The sequence below is a fragment of the Sinohyriopsis cumingii genome, unplaced genomic scaffold (assembly GCF_028554795.1).
Source record: "Sinohyriopsis cumingii isolate HCF-2022 unplaced genomic scaffold, ASM2855479v2 utg001101l, whole genome shotgun sequence".
Taxonomy (NCBI): domain Eukaryota; kingdom Metazoa; phylum Mollusca; class Bivalvia; order Unionida; family Unionidae; genus Sinohyriopsis; species Sinohyriopsis cumingii.
Window position 1 is genome coordinate 611,247 of NW_028315960.1, and position 18,680 is coordinate 629,926.

At 34.8% G+C, this 18,680-nt stretch overlaps 1 protein-coding gene across 2 annotated transcripts in view; it reads right to left on the minus strand.

Annotated features, from left to right (window-relative positions):
• LOC149772845 (protein rogdi-like) overlaps positions 1-18,680 on the minus strand; it is a 75,961-nt gene that overhangs the window by 21,265 nt on the left and 36,016 nt on the right. For both annotated transcript variants that reach the window (XM_089947217.1, XM_089947216.1), the window contains 5 exons: positions 17,227-17,284; positions 14,139-14,225; positions 11,790-11,885; positions 7,494-7,592; positions 1,359-1,487 (listed from right to left, as the gene is read on the minus strand). In XM_089947217.1, coding sequence (XP_089803343.1) covers positions 1,359-1,487; positions 7,494-7,592; positions 11,790-11,885; positions 14,139-14,225; positions 17,227-17,284 — 469 coding nt within the window. The remainder of the gene's footprint in view (positions 1-1,358; positions 1,488-7,493; positions 7,593-11,789; positions 11,886-14,138; positions 14,226-17,226; positions 17,285-18,680) is intronic.

Here is an 18,680-nt window from a genome sequence, read left to right on the forward strand (position 1 = left end):
ACATAACTCTGCCCAGATAAATTTGAACTTAGTAGCGTGCTCGAAATAATTTTCAAAACAAAATTGACATGTCTAGCTAAAATTTAAATTTGCAGTCATTGTGAATGAATGTGCATTGCAACAACTTTTCCATTTGATCTGGAATGAATATATTTTGGTATTTTGTTCCGATTTGACGAACGTTTGTGATTTTTGACTGGATTCATCTGTGCAAATTATACATGAAATACATCAGATTGAAGTGGCACGGGAGAAGCGTGTTTACGTCTGCAAATGTCTTTCTGTTTCTGTCATTGAATGTTTGAAATCATAATGTGGAAAAAATATGAAGTCTTTCAATTGCAATTATCAAAAAGACGTTATGGAATTTAATGCTTATTTCATTTTTAGTGCGGTAAGGAGGATGCAATTGCACTTATCATCGAAATTACAGCACAATTTTGAAACGTGTAATCCAGACTGAAAACCTATGACATGGCTCATGTAATTCAGATTTGCAGAATTAAGAAAATACATTTTGAGGAAATTCAGGATGTAAAACTGTAAGTATATTTTATTTTGCCATTCTAACCAGCTAAAGAAAAGAGTATATTCATTGTCACTTGTATGTTATTTGTAAGGACATTATCTTGCATCTGTTATATAAAGGTAGCTAGTCTAAATCCGTAACATTGTATCAATGCAGAATGTGCCAAAGCAGCTGGTATGTGGCAGTCCACGAAACATCTGTTTTAGTTCATTCAAATTTAAACAACCACAACGTAAAGAGCTTCTAACACGAGTGTACATGATTTGTGTACAAAATCAAAAGTGCTGGTGTCTGCGTCCATTGTTTGTTTACAATAGAAAGTAGTTCCTTTATGCACGTGAATGCTATATGTGTATTGTCACGTGAGTTCAGTATCGGGTAATACTGAACAATTTTGACAATGTAAAGTTAATGCGTGAAAAAATGAGCATATAATAATATGTACTATGCTACATGATATTACGTCTTATATCTGGCTGATATGTCTGTACTATGCTACAAGACACTATATCTGATATCTGGCTGATATGTCTGTACTATGCTACAAGACACTATACCTGATGTCTGGTTGATGTCTGTACTATGCTACAAGACACTATATCTGATATCTGGCTGATATGTCTGTACTTTGCTACAAGACACTATACCTGATGTCTGGTTGATGTCTGTACTATGCTACAAGACACTATATCTGATATCTGGCTGATATGTCTGTACTTTGCTACAAGATACTATACCTGATGTCTGGTTGATATGTCTGTACTATGCTACAAGACACTATACCTAATATCTGGCTGATATGTCTGTACTATGCTACAAGTCACTATACCTGATATCTGGCTGATATCTCTGTTGGATTGCTGCCAGAATGAAGGTGATACAGAGCCAATATCAGCTTGGACCCATGAATGTAGAAACTCAGAGCAACATCACTTGGAACTGGTGGTTGGAGGGAATGCTGAATATAAAAACAATTTAAGGAAACTAAAATTTATGAACTTATAGGTTTTATCAGGGTTTACAATTATCTTTCTCCTAACACACTACATGTGTTTTGTTCTGAAACATCAAGGCTATTAGGACTAGATATATTCATAAGCCATATCAAACAGTATATATCACATTCTGAAAAAACAATGAATGCAGTTTTGTATTTATTACATACACTTTTTCACAGTTCTTAAATATTTTAGCTCTATGGTATGAATGAAATTTTGATTCACTGCATAAATATTATTGATGTGCTAAAGTTGTTCCAATCTGGGCGTGTGATACTGAAGTATGGACTGAACATCTGTATTGAGTGCCAGGTGAACCATACAAGATTAAATGGGCATATAATACATGAAAAAGACATCTGCTACAAACATGTATAAGATGTACCATGTACATGTGCAGAGCACACACAAAATTGTAACCATCATATCCTCAAATCTGCCAAAGCATAAAGTGACTGCAATGGATCAAGGTCTATTCTATTCATCTACTTATGATTTCCAGGAAACACAGCTGAGCCTGTCATGTAAGCATGTACTATGTGATGGCAGATATAGGTCTACTTCTACTTGCAATTTCCAGCAAACACAGCAGACCCCAATATATGTATACTATTCAATGATGGGTCTATTCTGTTCTTCTATTTGTGATTTCCAGCAAAACACACGAGACCCTGATATATGTGTTGCATTCTGTGATGGAAGAGCTGGTCTATTCTGTCTTCTAACTTCAATTTCCAGCAGATATAGTAAATTCTGATATGGGTGCATTTTGTAATGGCAGATCAGGTTCTATTCTGATTTTTCACCTGCAGCTTCCAGCAAAAAGAGGAGACCCAGCTGTATTTGTGCATTAAACCTTTCTTCCAAATAGTATTTCCAGCAAATAAATTAGACCCTGACATGGATGTGCATCAAATGCTGACAAATCAGGGTACATTCTGTTCTTCCAATTAGGATTTCTGCAAGTGAAGCAGACCCTGACATGTGTGTGTGTATTTAGTGCTGGCAGATCTAGTTTTATTTTGCTCTTCTATTTGCAATATCCAGCAAACAAAACAGACCCTAATATGCTGCATACGGACCATACCTCAAATTCACTTGATGCATAATAATACTGTATACCACATGCTGGGTCATATCATAAGTTTATCTGATGCATAATGGATACTGTATACCAAATTAAGGGTCATACCATAAGCTCAATTTATCCATAATGCATACTGTATACCAAATTAAGGGTCATACCATAAGCTCAATTTATCCATAATGCATACTGTATACCAAATTAAGGGTCATACCATAAGCTCAATTTATGCATAATGCATACTGTATATCAAATTAAGGGTTATACGATAAGCTCATTTGACGCATACCAGATGCAGGACCACACCTTAACTTCATTAGACTTTATGGTCAATCAAAAAAAACCAAACTTCTTTAAGTCATAGCAATCTTCAAAACAAAGTAGCAAACATACATTTCTACTGAAGTTCATTAAAAACACTGGTGTAACACAAACTATTAAATACGATAATATGCAGAAGAATAAGAATTATATTTGTATGATTTCTTTTAAGATGCTAGCAAGTAACCTGGTAAAAATAGAAATTCTAACCCACCCCCATCCCCTCAAACTACCTGCATAAAGTCAACTTCTTTCTGGAGTCAGCAGCCATGTGTTTCCTAATGAAATAATGATTTCTCCCTGCTTTAATCAGTCTCTGGAGCATTGAAACCAAGCTGTTTTGATGAGGAAGGTATTGTTTAGATAAAGGAATAGCATGTGAATTTATGTACAAATATTTATTTTCTCATTTGTATTCACCATACTCCTAAAGCACTATCAGTATAACTGAAAGTTGACAATATGTCAAATTCGAAACGGAGGTAGTTTTTACCATTAGCGGGAGAGGGTCAAAGCAATTTGATAGCTGGATGTTGGGAAAAATAGTCATATGGCTGCAAAAGAAATAAGTGACATTTTGTGACAGTGTCACTGGTATTGTTCAAGATTTTCTTTTCTTTAATTATCTGATGAAAAAAGTTACTCTTTGATGAGAGATATGAATTCATCCCATTTCAATAAAGTCAAGGGTCATTAAATATTTATAAAACATGCTGCTTGCAGGCAAAACTTTGGTTAATGTGTTATTAACAATAATCCATATTAAGCTTCTTTTCATTCCCTATTCATCACAGGCCTCTCACAAAAGTCAACTTTCTGATTTTGGTGAGATGCAACTGGTTAATCCAGATACTGTTTGAAGTGTGAACAGCTTGTTCATAAGCCTAATTATACAAGATGGCTTTGTCATAATTTTAGTCATATGTAAGCTGGTAATTGGAAGCGAAATCAGTGTTTTGTCGTGGTGTAAATAACAAACTAAGATCAGTGATTTTGTGCTTTGTTTTACAAGACTCTGATGATCTAATTTGTAGGAAAGATTAAAGTGAGCAGGATAATGTAATCATATGTGTCACCTTACTTTGGGAGAGAACAACATATACATGTACTTCATGACTTTGCTAAACAGTGCCCCAAACTAAATCTGTTAATAATATGAACCTACATAGATTGGTCACCTGTGTATAATGTCCAGTTTTTTTCCATAGTGGCCATTAATGACAGGCTTAATTGTACTTGATGACTGAGATTACTCACTTGAACAGTCATATAATTCAATGCACCCTGAAATAGGGATCTTTAACCAATTTTACACATTCTAAAGGGTATCAATAACAGCTTGATAATTAAGACTCAGTCTAGTATGATAAGGTTTCCTTTTCTTCCTATGTTCACAAAATACCCCATCAAATTTTAAAATCATAATTAGTTTCAAACCATGGAAGATAATACTCAGTTCATTAGATTTTTAACAAGCTCTCTGGACCAAGATCTACTGCTAAAAAATCTGACAGTAAATTAAGGTGTACCATCTTCATGCTTATTTATGATTTCAAGAATGAATGACCTTGAGTTTGAAGTTCCCACAATCAGCCAAACAGATATGGCCTTTGAAAAGAATATTATTTGTGACTGGCTGAAACAAAACCTCAAATGTTTTGTGGTTGTTCAGGATAATTTCTTAGCTATTTGCATATAAATGTAAAGCTGAGAATGTTGCTGTGGACATTTGGCTGAAAATTTTGTATCTTTCAGAAACATAAATATTAAAAATACAATAAACGTTTATTCAAAATATGTTCACAAAAAATATTCCTGTGAATTTTTACAACATGTTAATTGCATCATTTGCATTTTTATAATACATTTTTATTTTATGCCAGTCCATGAATTACCACATAATTTGGATCCAAACACAAAAAAAGATCCAGATCTGCCATTGCATAATGCTCCAGAAGATCTGGGTCTATGTAGTTTGTTAGGATCCATAATTAGAACAAATAACATAGACCCTGACATGATGGCTCATTACACAGTGGAAGATCTGGGCATATGTTCTTTGCAGCTGGGCAAAAAATAGAGCTGAATATATACAATAATAGATTTTCAGTGAGAAATGTTTATGATAATCTCTATAAATTTTATTTTGTCACTTAGGACTGTTTAAAAAGTGTCTTCCCTGGGTACCATGTATGTTTAAATGGAACACTCCTTATGAAATATTTCTTCTTCCAATAATGTGCTGGGATCCTCTGGAACATACTCGTACATGGTGTGAACTATGTACATGTGATGGGACGTCCAAATACAGATAAACACATCCCTGGGCTAAGCGATCCCCATAACAATCCCTGCTCTGAAAGCATCAATGGAATCGGCATTGACTAGGGTGGCTGGTAAGGAGTTTCACAGGCAGATTAATGATGGAAAGAAAGAGTCTTTGCATGCATTGACTCTGATGAAGGGGATGAGAAATCTGCATAAATATCCTCTAGTATTAGATCCTGTCAGAGGTATGGTGCTGCTGGAATGTTAACTAGCTGATGGACAATCCGTTATATCATAACAGCTTTAGCTTGTTGGTGCTGAACTTGAAGCTCTTCCCATCCCAAATGTTGGAGCATGGTGGAGACACTGCTGGTTAGTCGATAATCACTAGTAGTAAACTGTGCTGCCCTTTATTGTACTTCTTTAGGTAAGTCCATGCTTGCTTTGGTAGATGGGTTCCAAATGCTCGACACATACTCCAACAGAGGGTGTACTAAGGATTTTTAGCAAGTAGCCTTTACTTGTTTGGGGCTTGTATACAGATTTCTATGAAGGAATGCTACGATGTTGTTTGCTTTCTTTGTAACTGAGTCAATGTGGCTGTTCCATGATAAGATACTATCAATGGTGACTCTCAAATACTTGGCCTTGGATGTCATCATCATTTTTTGACCATGGATGGTATATATGTCTAGGATGATCCGTCTCTTGTTGGTGATTTGGATGCACATTTGTGAGGATTGAACTCCATTTGCCAGTCATTTTCCCATCTTTGTAGGTGGTCTACATCTGCTGTAACCATACTGTATCCTGGTCCAAGTCAATTACTCTATACAGCAAGCTGCCATTGGCAAAGGGGCTGACTTCAGAATCGACTCCCAATGGCAAATCATTGATGTAGATCAAGAACAGCAGTGGACCCATGACCATCCCTTGGGGTATGCCTGAAGTGACAGGGACTGACGAAGATGACTGGCCTTCTAGCACAACCTGTTGGTTTCTCCCATCTAAAAAACTGATTATCCACTGGAGGGTCTTGCCTCAGACACACTAGTGATGAAGCTTGGTTTCAAGGTGCTTATGAGGGACTTTATCAAATGCTTTGCTGAAGTCAAGCAGGATTGCATCTATCTGTTGTTTAGACCAGCTGCTAGATCCTGGAGTATGATTAAAAGTTGGCTCTCACAGGATCTCTTCTTTCTGAAGCCGTGTTGTCTTTCATATAGAACGTTACTTTGAAACTACTGCATCAGGTGGCATTGAATGATGTGCTCCATGACTTTACAGCAAACTGATGTCAGGGAAAGGACATCAAATAACATTATGACCAAAGAATTTCATCTTATTGTCAACTGTTTGGTGCAATTTTAGAATGCCAGTTTATTATGCATGAGAACTATGCTGAAATCTCACTACACACTGAATTTATTTTAAAAGTTTTTTTGTTCAAGTATGTGTATACAAATTCTAGCCTTGATTTAGGAGAGAGAATTATGTTACTACTCATATTTTCTGTGCGAATAGACACAAAACTCATCCTAACATTGATGTTGTTGATGTTGTTGTAGGGTTTAACGCCATTTTTCAGCACAAGATAGGCTATACATGGCAGCCAGTATAATTGGTGGAGGAAGAACCCTGGAAAACCCCGGGAAGAACCACCGACCCACGAGAAGCTACTGGCAGGCATCCTAACATGAACAGCTGACATTAACATAAGGAATCTGCTACTTTAATCTGTTTTACACTTTAGGTAGCCAGAAATGATAAGAAATTGCTTTGTTACAAGTTAATAACATATTTTTCCTCTCTTGGGTAAGAAACTTTCCCCTTCAATCAAATAAATGTTATTTACCAGAAACAAGCAAAATATCATTTATTTATATATGTATTTATTTCATTAAGTAGTTTACTTATTTTTATCTAGCTGTACATATTTAAGTGTACATTATGTTTATCAAACAATAGTTCTGAATCTTACATTATTTCTCTTAATTTAAACCTCTCAATGATAAAATCATAGCTAAACAAAAAACAAAAGATATGTAACTAAAACAACAATAAAAATTACAAGAGATATGTAACTAAAATAACAATAAAAATTACAATCTCAAGATTCTACAACAGTATGAGACACACAAAAAACTACCTCAGGATCAAGCCAGACCAAAAAAATATAAATATCGTTAATTTAAACCAAACCAACAAAATTAAATAACATTTCCAGGTTTACTTACATGATTTGTGGATCCCATCATTATTTACATGATTTGTGGATCCCATCATTACTTACATGATTTGTGGATCCCATCAGATCCTCAATAGATTTTCTCTTCGGAAAGCAAAGGCATGATTTCCCTAAGTCTAAACTGTGTATTAAATCATCAACAACCTGAAAAATTTAAAAGACAACCAATATGATTTGTACAACATCAGAGATGCCAACCTATCAGCATGCATATCAGGATTCCTAACATACAGTTTTCCAAATCTAGGCAACCTATCCAAAATGGATAACATGTTTGTTACAAAAAACAAATTTCGGTACAATCATGCTGCATCTTCTTATGAGTCTTTACAACCCTGCACACTGAAAGTTATTGTTATTGTTACTGTTATATGGTTTAACACCATTTTTCAGCACAAGAAAGGCTATACATGGCGGCCAGTATTAATGATGGAGGAAGAACCTGGGAAAACTTCAGAAAGAACCGACCCATGAGAAGCTACCGGAAAGCTTTCTCAGATACCCACATTAGCCGAGCCTGAGACTCGAACCCACACAGACAGAGGTGACATGGCAATGATCCATAACGGTGAGCGCTTTAGACCACTCGGGGCTCCCACACTGAAAATAACAGCTAAAGTATGACAAGACAAAATGGTGTATCCATTTCTCCAGTACTATGAATTCTTTCAACATTTGTACCCCAAACAATAACTATAAACATGGTTTCCTCACAAATTATCGGTTTCAAGTTCTCTTCACCTCTGCCTTCAATTTTTCACCTATTTACAGTCTAATCATTTATTTCTTGTTCAAGATCTACATTTTCTTTCTTTTTTAGTGAGAAAATATATTCCATGTAACATCTATCATAATAGTGCTTAAGTATTTTTCTATCTACCTGTGACCACACAGAAAGTGTCTGTTCAAAATTATAATCATCCACAATGTTGTTTTTTCAGAACTTCATTATAAATTTCGAATGTAGAATCTTCACAAAAAAATCATATTAATTACAAAAAATCCTGACTGACTGGAATCTCTGCAACATGTACACACGATCTTTTATAGTTCTAACATTGTAAATTGGTATAACTAATGTATACGTTATCATGTAGTTTTAATATCATATCTTGGTATAAGTTATGTACACATTCTCAAGTATTTTTAATATTGTAGACTGGTATAACTTATGTACACATTTTCATGCCATTTTAATATCATAGCTTGTTATAACCCATGTACAGATCCTCATATACTTTTAATATTGCAGACTGGTACAAGGGGTCTTTTTTTACAAAGTTCTTAATATAAGTGCACTTTACAACAAAGTTCTTTATTAGAGAACAGTACATAGGTGTATCCCTTCAGAATACTGAACATTCACCTCTACATATTTTCTCATTCTGATTATCTAGTTATTAAATGCCTTTCTGGTGTGTTGTTTATACATCGGAAAACTGCATTTCCAAATACATGCCAGCTTTCAAATCATCTGCCTCTCAGTGAATCTCGTAAAACAGGATCTAGAAAAAAAAACCCTTGAAGCTAAATCCAGGCTGTATAAAGTATATCAAAGATTTTAGATGTCAGCAAACACCTGAAGCCAAACTTCAGAAGATTTTGGGCTCTGGCATATGTCTGCAGACAAGGCAGTGCTTGTAGTGGCAAATGTTATGTGTTCACATTTGTTGTCCTATCCAAAGAAACCATGGCAAGTTCCAGATGGTCCATGTGATTTTCAGGTTCAAGGGTACCATAAACAATCATAGGAATTTTCTGAAATATGTCTTTTACGATGTTTGAAAGCTTTGATCTGGTGCCTTTCATCTGAATGACCAGGTGTAAGTTTGGGGCATGATGGATAGTAATAAGTAACCAGGAAAGAGGTATGATTGTTGGCTTTTTTGATATTTCACGATAGAATGTCTATCAAGGACTCTAGCCTTATAAACGTAGTTCCTTCTGTAACCTCTATTTCTACAGTGCTCCTTGCATTCTCCCAATATCTTTTCAAGGATACCTAAATGGAGCTGATATGCTTTGGTTCTATGTCTGTGAGACATGACAATCTACTTTCTGATTTTTGTTAAGCAATTGTGTTGGGTTGATGGCAGTACAAGACAGATATGCAGTTCAAATGTTTTAAACCATTTTCAATTTTTTCTTCTTTCTCTCTTATATCTGTTATTCCTTCTTTTGTAAACTTCATTCAAATATGTAGGTGTCAAGAATGATGTCTCTTGGATTTTGTGTTTAGTGTTTGTTTTGTGGATAAGGTAATTTCTTTCCCTGACAAAAAAACCTTGTTTTGTATCTGTGCTTTTATCTCTCTCTCTCTATATATATATATATATGTATGTGTATATATATATATATATATATATATATATATATATATATATATATATATATATATATATAAGTTAAAGAGACTTGTCGAGTTCCTTTTAATGAAAAATATATACATCTCGTGGTATATCACTGATACAGTGTACATACTATACATATATTATATTGGAGCCCAGAGTGGCCGAGTGGTCTAAAGGGCTCTCCATCACATATCACTGCCATCTCACCTCTGTCGGCTGGGTTCGTGTCTTGGGCTTGGCCAATGTGGATATGTGAGAAAGCTTGCCGGTAGTTTCTCGTGGGTCGGTGGTTCTTTCTGGGGTTTTCCCAGGTTCATCCTCCACCATTAATACTGGCTGCCATGTATAGCCTATCTTGTGCTGAAAAATGGCGTTAAACCCTATAACAGCATATATTTTATTTATATCACATACAAATTCATATATTTGCCCTTTGAATGGAGTTAAGATTTACTACAGGCAACTGTGTATTGACAGAGTGACTGAATTCCTCACATCCATGCTGAGTGTGGCTGCTACAAAATGTAGTTCTATGCCGTTTGTGGATATTCACAATCATCTTTGCATATTGATAAGTTGTTTCCGTTTCTGAGTTTCTATTTTTCTTCACGCTGATTAAATCAATACACACTTATGATTTAAACATGAAAGATGGTTTTAATGAAGAAAGTAGAGCATTATAAACACAGGGTTAACTATGCCATTCACATGAATGCTCAGCCATTGATGTACTGTGCATGGATGTTAATGTGGAATAGAAACTAAGTGAAATGACGAACCAACAAGAGGCAATTAAAATATTTTCATATACTTACAGTTGATCTAAGTCATTATTTTCTTTTACTAATAGTACTACCAACCAAAAAACTCTCTCTCTCTCTCTCTTTGGTCAGCTTGACTTTAAAACTCTCTCTGTCTCTCATCCTTTGGCCAGTTTGACTTAACTTTTACCATCATTTGTAAGTCCAGAGACACCATGGGATGAAACAAGCGAAAATCCTCTAGACTTTTTCATAGGTTTTTGCCCATATCTTGCTCTGATGGTCAAGAAATAGAGGACGAGAGAGGGCATCCTTTGGACATTTAAAAATTTAATTAATAATAATCGATTTTTAGAACATTATAATAGGTTTAAGAAACAACAACAAAACATTAAATACATCCCAGTATGTGTACCACATAACCGAGAAATTTACCCTATAATGTCAACAGGATTTGCAACTTTGTATCATTCATTACATAAACACTGTAGATAAATCCCAAGGAATTACGTCATGATGAACCATATTCTTGTAGGTTACTTTGTGTAAGTTCAATTTCAAGGTTTTCATCCAGAGCAAATTATTTTTCTCTCTCACTTCAGATTTCTGCACAGTTTGTCTGTTATGCATGGGGGGAGGGGCAAAGAAAGCTGAAAGGATTGTGATGAAATCGTGCACCATATTAAAGTCATTTAGAAAATGGGGATTATTAATCCTTTTTATCATTATTTTATACGTCCCTAATGATTAATGTGTAGGAATTGATAAGTTAATCTAGAATCAGCTGCACATAGTTGTGAGAATGTTAATGGGCAGATTGCCATTTGATATACCAATAGTATTGGTATATCAAATTGCTTTATACTAACACTTTAAAAGCCATGTTATTTTCAATATTTTTTAATATATGTGGTGTGTGTATATATATATATATATATATATATATATATATATATATATATATATATATATATATATGACCTTGCACAAGATTAAAAACAATTTTAACACATCTTAAAATCTTGCTCAACTAAGAATTATGCAGTCTGTAGTCTGATTACCTAACACGATGGACCTCAAGATTATGACTTAATTTGGATCTGAGTATTCCATACACAATACATGACCACTGCCATCCCAATTTTGCGTGTGGATAAGCCCGAAACAAATACCCTGAAATAAATAACTACAAGGTTTCTCTGGTCAAGATGTTGTAAAATCCTTAGTACCATCTGAACTTCTTTGGCTGTCTTGAACTGGTGGGTAGTATCAATTTTATTTAATGTAGAGATGGCACTATGTAAGTGATTCCCAGCATCCTGGATCTGGAAGGAAAAAAAACCAAACAGGAGAGACCCAAAGGACTTTGTTTTTGAAATTAACGTATTTCTGTGACACTCCAACCTGACATAAAGATGGGAAAAGATAACTTGAATCTTTGAATCCCTCCTTGTTCAAAAAAAGATCTTGTTTGTCAAAACATAGAAAGTTAATAGTAATGGCATGAAGATATAACCAAGTTGTCTGTATGTGCCAACAAACATGCATGCTAAATTTTATTTATCTACCTTAAATAGTTTTTGCTCAACTGTGATAGTAAGGTATTTGTTAAATAAAGTCCAAATCCCAAAAGTTAAAAAATGTATACATAAAAAAAGGGTTCAACAGAACAGCATTGGTGCTTTACTGAGTTAGTGTCAAAACTAAGGACTCGTATAAAAAAAGTTAAGAATAAATTGACAACATCAAGATAGACAAAATTAAGATCACTTTAAAGTGCAATTTAAGGAGAGACTATACCATCAATGAAATTCAGTTTGTTTTTCTTGAATCAAATGTTGCATATTAGAATATTTTTTTCAAGATATGAAAAGCGAAATATTCTCTTAATGTTTAGGTTGCACTGACCATACTTATCGATTAGAGAACTTAAATACCTGTATTTGCTGGACATCTCTGATAGGACAAAGGTTTTGACTGGCACATACTTGGAGCCACCAGACAATGGTCATACGAGTTTCCAAATATCATTACATCAGCTTGTCTTTGATTTATCCATATTACTGTCCAATAAACACTCTAATGAAATAAAATTCAATGGTTACTAGGTCTAGTTTTCTTGTGTTTCCTTGTCAAACAATTAATGAAGATATGCTGACAAAGCTTAATTCAAATATAACTTTATTGCTTCTTTGTTGGACAGTGAACAGATGTGTTGGTGACAAAGCGTGCCTGGTCATTATGTTTTTTTCCAGTACTTTAAATACTGTATAACATAAAAAAATAAACAAGACAAAGAAGGTGTGATAGATTGTCACCTGAACTTACCAAAAGTCCTATAATCTAAGGCATGCACTACAGATATTACATCAGTCCCTCAAACCACATAGTTTGTGTTACGGTGTGTCAGCACATCTAATCCTTTCAAACAAAATATGTGATTCCTCAACCCAAATTAAGATTTTTGTTGTTGTTGTTGTGGGGTTTAACGCCATTTTTCAGCACACGATAGGCTATACAAGGCGGCCAGTATTAATGGTGGAGGAAGAACCCAGAAAACCCCGGAAAGAACCACCAACCCACGAGAAGCTACTGGCAAGCTTTCTAACATGCCTACATTGGCTGAATCTTAGACTCGAACCGCCACAGACAGAGGTGAGATGGCAGTGATCTGTAACGAAGAGCGCTTTAGACCACTCTGCCACTCGGGGCCCCCCCAAATTAAGAAGAAAAGTTATCACCACCAACAACTAACTTTGGTTATCATCCTCCAAGACTTATTTGGAGCCCTGATCAAATAAAAGCTCACCCTATATCATTACCATAAATGCAAATTAATTTTGTATTACGTATTTTCAAGGCAGTAAATCAGTTTGTTCTCAATTAATAACTAAGTTTTAAAAAGTTTTAAAAACAGTATAGATGAATAAAATACTGCTGTTGGGTGGAATTATAAACTATAGTTTTATGAAAGAGAAAATTAAAATTTGTAAATAATTAATTTTGAAAGAAAACCAGTTAATCATGGAAGGATAATGATTATACTCAAGAATCAGCAAATATGGAAACAAATAAAAAATGACACATTTTCCCAGTACATTTAATAATTAGGTACATCAACAATATCCTTTATTCATCACAAGCTGCTGTATCTCCTTTGCATGATTTTATGCTTTATTTCAAACAAATATGGTCAACACACTGACTTTCTTCAAATAATGTCCAGCAAGAGCCATTAGAACTTATGAATCACTGTTATCCATCTTTATACAACAAGCAATAAACTGCAAACAGTGTCGACCCATTTCTAGTGTTTCTATATGGATAGATGAACACATAGAAGCCCAAGTGAATGTGAAGCGTCTGCCATAGTGGGCTCATCAATACAATGGTCCTTAATGTAAAAGCAAAAGTGCTGATATTTAAAAGCTTAATGACAACAGACATAGTTTCTTCATCCTTCAATTTCTACTCCTTTACGCTAATAACAGTCTAGTCCATTATGTGTATCAAACATTTCATTTGAAAGATGGCATTTAATTTCATGTGAGGGGATTTAGTTGGAAAAAGAAACAAACCTGTTGTAATTTCCACTGTGTCTCGGGATGAATTGATGTCTTGAATAGATGGTCGTCCTTCCCCTTTTTGTGCTTGAAGCTTATGTCCTACAATAGAAACGCAGACATTGTGTCAAATGATTTGTGCTTCAAGCTTATGTCCTACAATAGAAATGCAGACATTGTGTCAAATGATTTGTGCTTCAAGCTTATGTCCTACAACAGAAATGCAGACACTGTGTCAAATGATTTGTGCTTCAAGCTCATGTCCTACAACAGAAACGCAGACATTGTGTCAAATGATTTGTGCTTGAAGCTTATGTCCTACAACAGAAACGCAGACATTGTGTCAAATGATTTGTGCTTGAAGCTTATGTCCTACAATAGAAACGCAGACATTGTGTCAAATGATTTGTGCTTGAAGCTCATGTCCGACAACAGAAATGCAGACATTGTGTCAGATGATTTGTGCTTGAAGCTTATGTCCTACAACAGAAACGCAGACATTGTGTCAAATGATTTGTGCTTCAAGCTCATGTCCTACAATAGCAACCCAGACAATGTGTCAGATGATTGGTGATGTGGAGCTGTTTGTGTACATACAGTCCATTACTGATAATCTGACTACAAATTAATCAACTATCTGTTTAAAAAGATGTCAAGATAAGTACAATTTATTTCTGAATATTTAAAATTGTATTCATTTATGTGGTGGGTAAATCCAACAATCTTTATTAGAGTTGGTTCATTTATCAGTAATTCTCATCCAACTATAAAATGTGTTTACCCAGATCTGCCATTTCAGTGTTCTGGAAGGTTGATGTTTTACAATATTTACCTGAAATTATAAGTTGCAGGAAGATATGCTAACATTTCAATGGAAAAAATGGGGTTTGGACAGTATGGGGGTTGTGCCTGCCACTAGGGGTCAAGAACTAAATCCCTTGGCAGAGAGAATGTTTGCAGTTTTTAAGCTCCCCCCACCCCATGAATAAAACGGATCTTAATTTTCATCAAGTAGTAGATATCCTCCCCATAAAGGTAAATTATGTGACACTTTGTTAGCAAAATGTATGACTAGTGGTTTAGAAATTTATAGCAATAATACTTTCAAGAATTTAAAAAGGAGAATTTTCAACTACAGGTATCTAGCAACACAAGACTTTCCTTGGTGTAGGTGATTTATGTAACTTGCCACAAACTTTCAAAATATGTAGTTATTCAAGTTGTGACTTGAAGATTTTAGAAAATGATAATGTTCCGAAATAAAAAAATCATGTTGTCAGTGAATAATTGCCAACAATTTTTCACATATGACTCAAAGTATATAGTCTGAAAATAAATTTTCCTGTGCCAGATTTAAAGTGAGAAGAAGGTAAGTATGTATACCTATAACTGGAAACAGAACCAATGATTGCATTTTACTGGGACGCTGACATGGCAAAACATCAGAAAAAAAAGATTGTAATTCAGAATGTGGATTTTTCGGTCAAAAACTACAAGAAATTACACAGAAATGGTGATGCTGGCATTTTTGCTGCACTGATCATGATTTGTCACTACATTAAACGCTGGAAGATTTGGGATCAATGCTATCTTCAGTTGCATTCAAATCATATACATGCAAGTATAATATCTATACAAAACTAGACTGCAATTTGCTGATTCAGCAGTGCACAATTCTAATAGCAGTTTACAAAAAGACATCATATAGAAATACAAATCAATTTAGAAAGAGTGTCAAAAACTGGAAACATGGATAGAAAAGTAAAACAAAGAAAACTGATGTTTACTCATAAAAACAAGTCTCCTCACTGACAAGGGAACATTTACAGTAGTTAACAATATACAGACTGGTAAGGAAGAATGATGATGAAGCAATGGAAGTTATGCGCACTGCATAATGGTATACAACAACAGCTAAGTTAAACCTAGACTGGTCTGTACTGGATTTGAACAGTCATGTAACTTTACGCCAACATCTGACTTATAATGGGTGGGGTGGGGTGGAGGAAATATTACTGCAATATACTAAAAAAGGTATAAACATACCAAGTTTTCATTAGTGTATGGTCAAAAACAAAGTTTGACTACTCTTGATGTAATAGGGTTGAAAATAAAAAATGAAAATAGCTGGAAAAAAGCTGTAATTTGAGCAAACGTTATTTTCAGTGACATAGTTTTGGCATCGTTGAATTCATCCACTTGAGATACATCCACATACACCATTTTAAGAATAGGTGAAATTGGGGCCAGGCTAATGAAGGTGAGGTGTAATAAATGAATAGCTTAAAAAAAACAAATTACTCAAGCATGAAATAGGATCACAGTAACCTATTTTTCTGGTATGGATGAATTACTATTTTTTGATCCATCTGCACACAATTTTCATGAGTATAGATGCAATACAATCCAATAAAATGAGGATGTAACAAATGAGTAGAGGAAATAGAAGAGACACACAAATGTGATAACTAGGTCAGGATGATCTAGTTTGAGTTTGACTGAGTTACTCTCATTGTGATACATAGTTTTGTCTGGTTACTCTTCTTGTGATTCATCCAAATCCCAATTTTCATGAGTGTTGGTGAACGAGAATGAATGATATTGAGTGTGAGTGTGCCTGTGTGATTTTGATTTTTAACGTAGCTTTAACAATTTTTCAGTCATATCGCTACGATGTCTGCAGTGTGACAGTTTATAGTGATGTCTAGCACTGGGGCATCATGCCGCAGACATTTAGCATGATGTCCCACCCAGTCACATTATCCTGACACCAGGCCGACCAGTCCTAACACTAACCTCTTAATGCTGAGTGCCAAGCGAGGCAGCTGTTAGTACCATTTTGTAAGTCTTTGGTATGACTCGACCAGGGATTGAACCCATGACCTCCCGCATGAAAGATATTGAGTACGAAAAAAATGAATAGCTGAAAATGCACAAGTCAGTCAAGCATGAAATTAAGGTCAGTGACCTATTTTGGGTTTGATTTAGTTACTATCTTTTAGATGTATCACATGCTGACTTTCATGATTTTTGGTGGGATAAGGGCCAAAATGTGACAAGCATTTTCAGGACATGACTATTTTGTCAGAAATTTTTTACTTACTGCATCACATATACTGTCACCCAGCAGTGTCACAACACATTTGATTTGATTTGTAATGCTGAAAAGGAAAGGACAACACCTTAATATGGTTACAAGTACATCATGCTAATTGTAAAATACTTACTCCATATACTTGTGTGTACCTGAATTTTTTTTCTCCATCATCTGAATCAAGCAGATGGGGGCTTGACTTGAATGCAGGTACAAGCTTAGTCATGTATACAGGTATTGACACCTAACCCCTGAGTCAAACAATGCAGGTACATGATTAGTCCTGTAAATACCATATTATTCATATTTAGTATGCTAATTAACCAAAAGACTGACTCATCTATGTTTGAAAATAGTAGATCATCAGATCTGTTTTGACTAATACAATGTAATACAGTACTATATTTTGAAAAAAATTAACAAATTTCCGAACATTTTACACATTATGAATGGTAAACAAGAAAGGAAATGAACTTCATGTAGAAAATATTCACATGAAAACAAAAATAACAGAAAATTAGGGGGTCACATTTGCACAAGAAACCTTACACACACATAGATAAATACACAGATAATGTAAATTTAAAACTATTGGAAACAAAATTATGGGACTTAGGAGAAATCAGATGAATTAATTGGAATAAACATTGAAGGAGAATGCCATTTACTAAGGGTGAAATGATACACATGTGCCATGGATCGATACGATTCACAATACACAGCAAACAATATGATACACATATCAACTTGAAGGTCTTTTCACCTTTAGAAGGTCTTTCAGTGGTAGATGGTGCTCATTTATGTGTGTTGAGATAATATTTCAAGTATGCAGATTACAGACGGGCACTGTCTTAGTATCTATTAATATGCCATTCTCATCCATGACAGGGTAACAAAAATACTTAGAAACAGACTACCTGATCTCATTGATTTTAATTAAACCATTTAGGTCATTCCAGGCTGCCCCATTTTATCAGATGCATGAATCATCTTGGCCACATGAATGCTTTGAAAAATCTAAATTACCAATTTTATGTCTTCACTTAATTTGGAAGATATTATGGTGATATCTTCAAAATAAAAGAAATAGTGCAATTTCCTCGAGCATGGAAAATCTCATCTTGTATTTCTGGATGTGGGAGTGGAGACGAATGCCAACAAAATCTATCACACCTTACTTCCTGCAGATGCAAAACAAGTGCCGCTGCCAAAAGTGCTTGCTTTTGTTAGTGAAGAAAGAAAACTATTGACAACACCAACCCCCATCTACAGAAAAAAAATGTATGCAAGGTGACAAACTCTTGCAGTTTTAAATCTGTTCCCATGCTGATTCTGTGTTCATTTTCATTATCCTGTCAGCACATTCAGTCATTGACAAAATATCTCAAAATAAAAAGAGACATTCCAGATTTTATCCCCATGTATGACTTATGCACTTTACAGATAAATGAATAACCACTTTT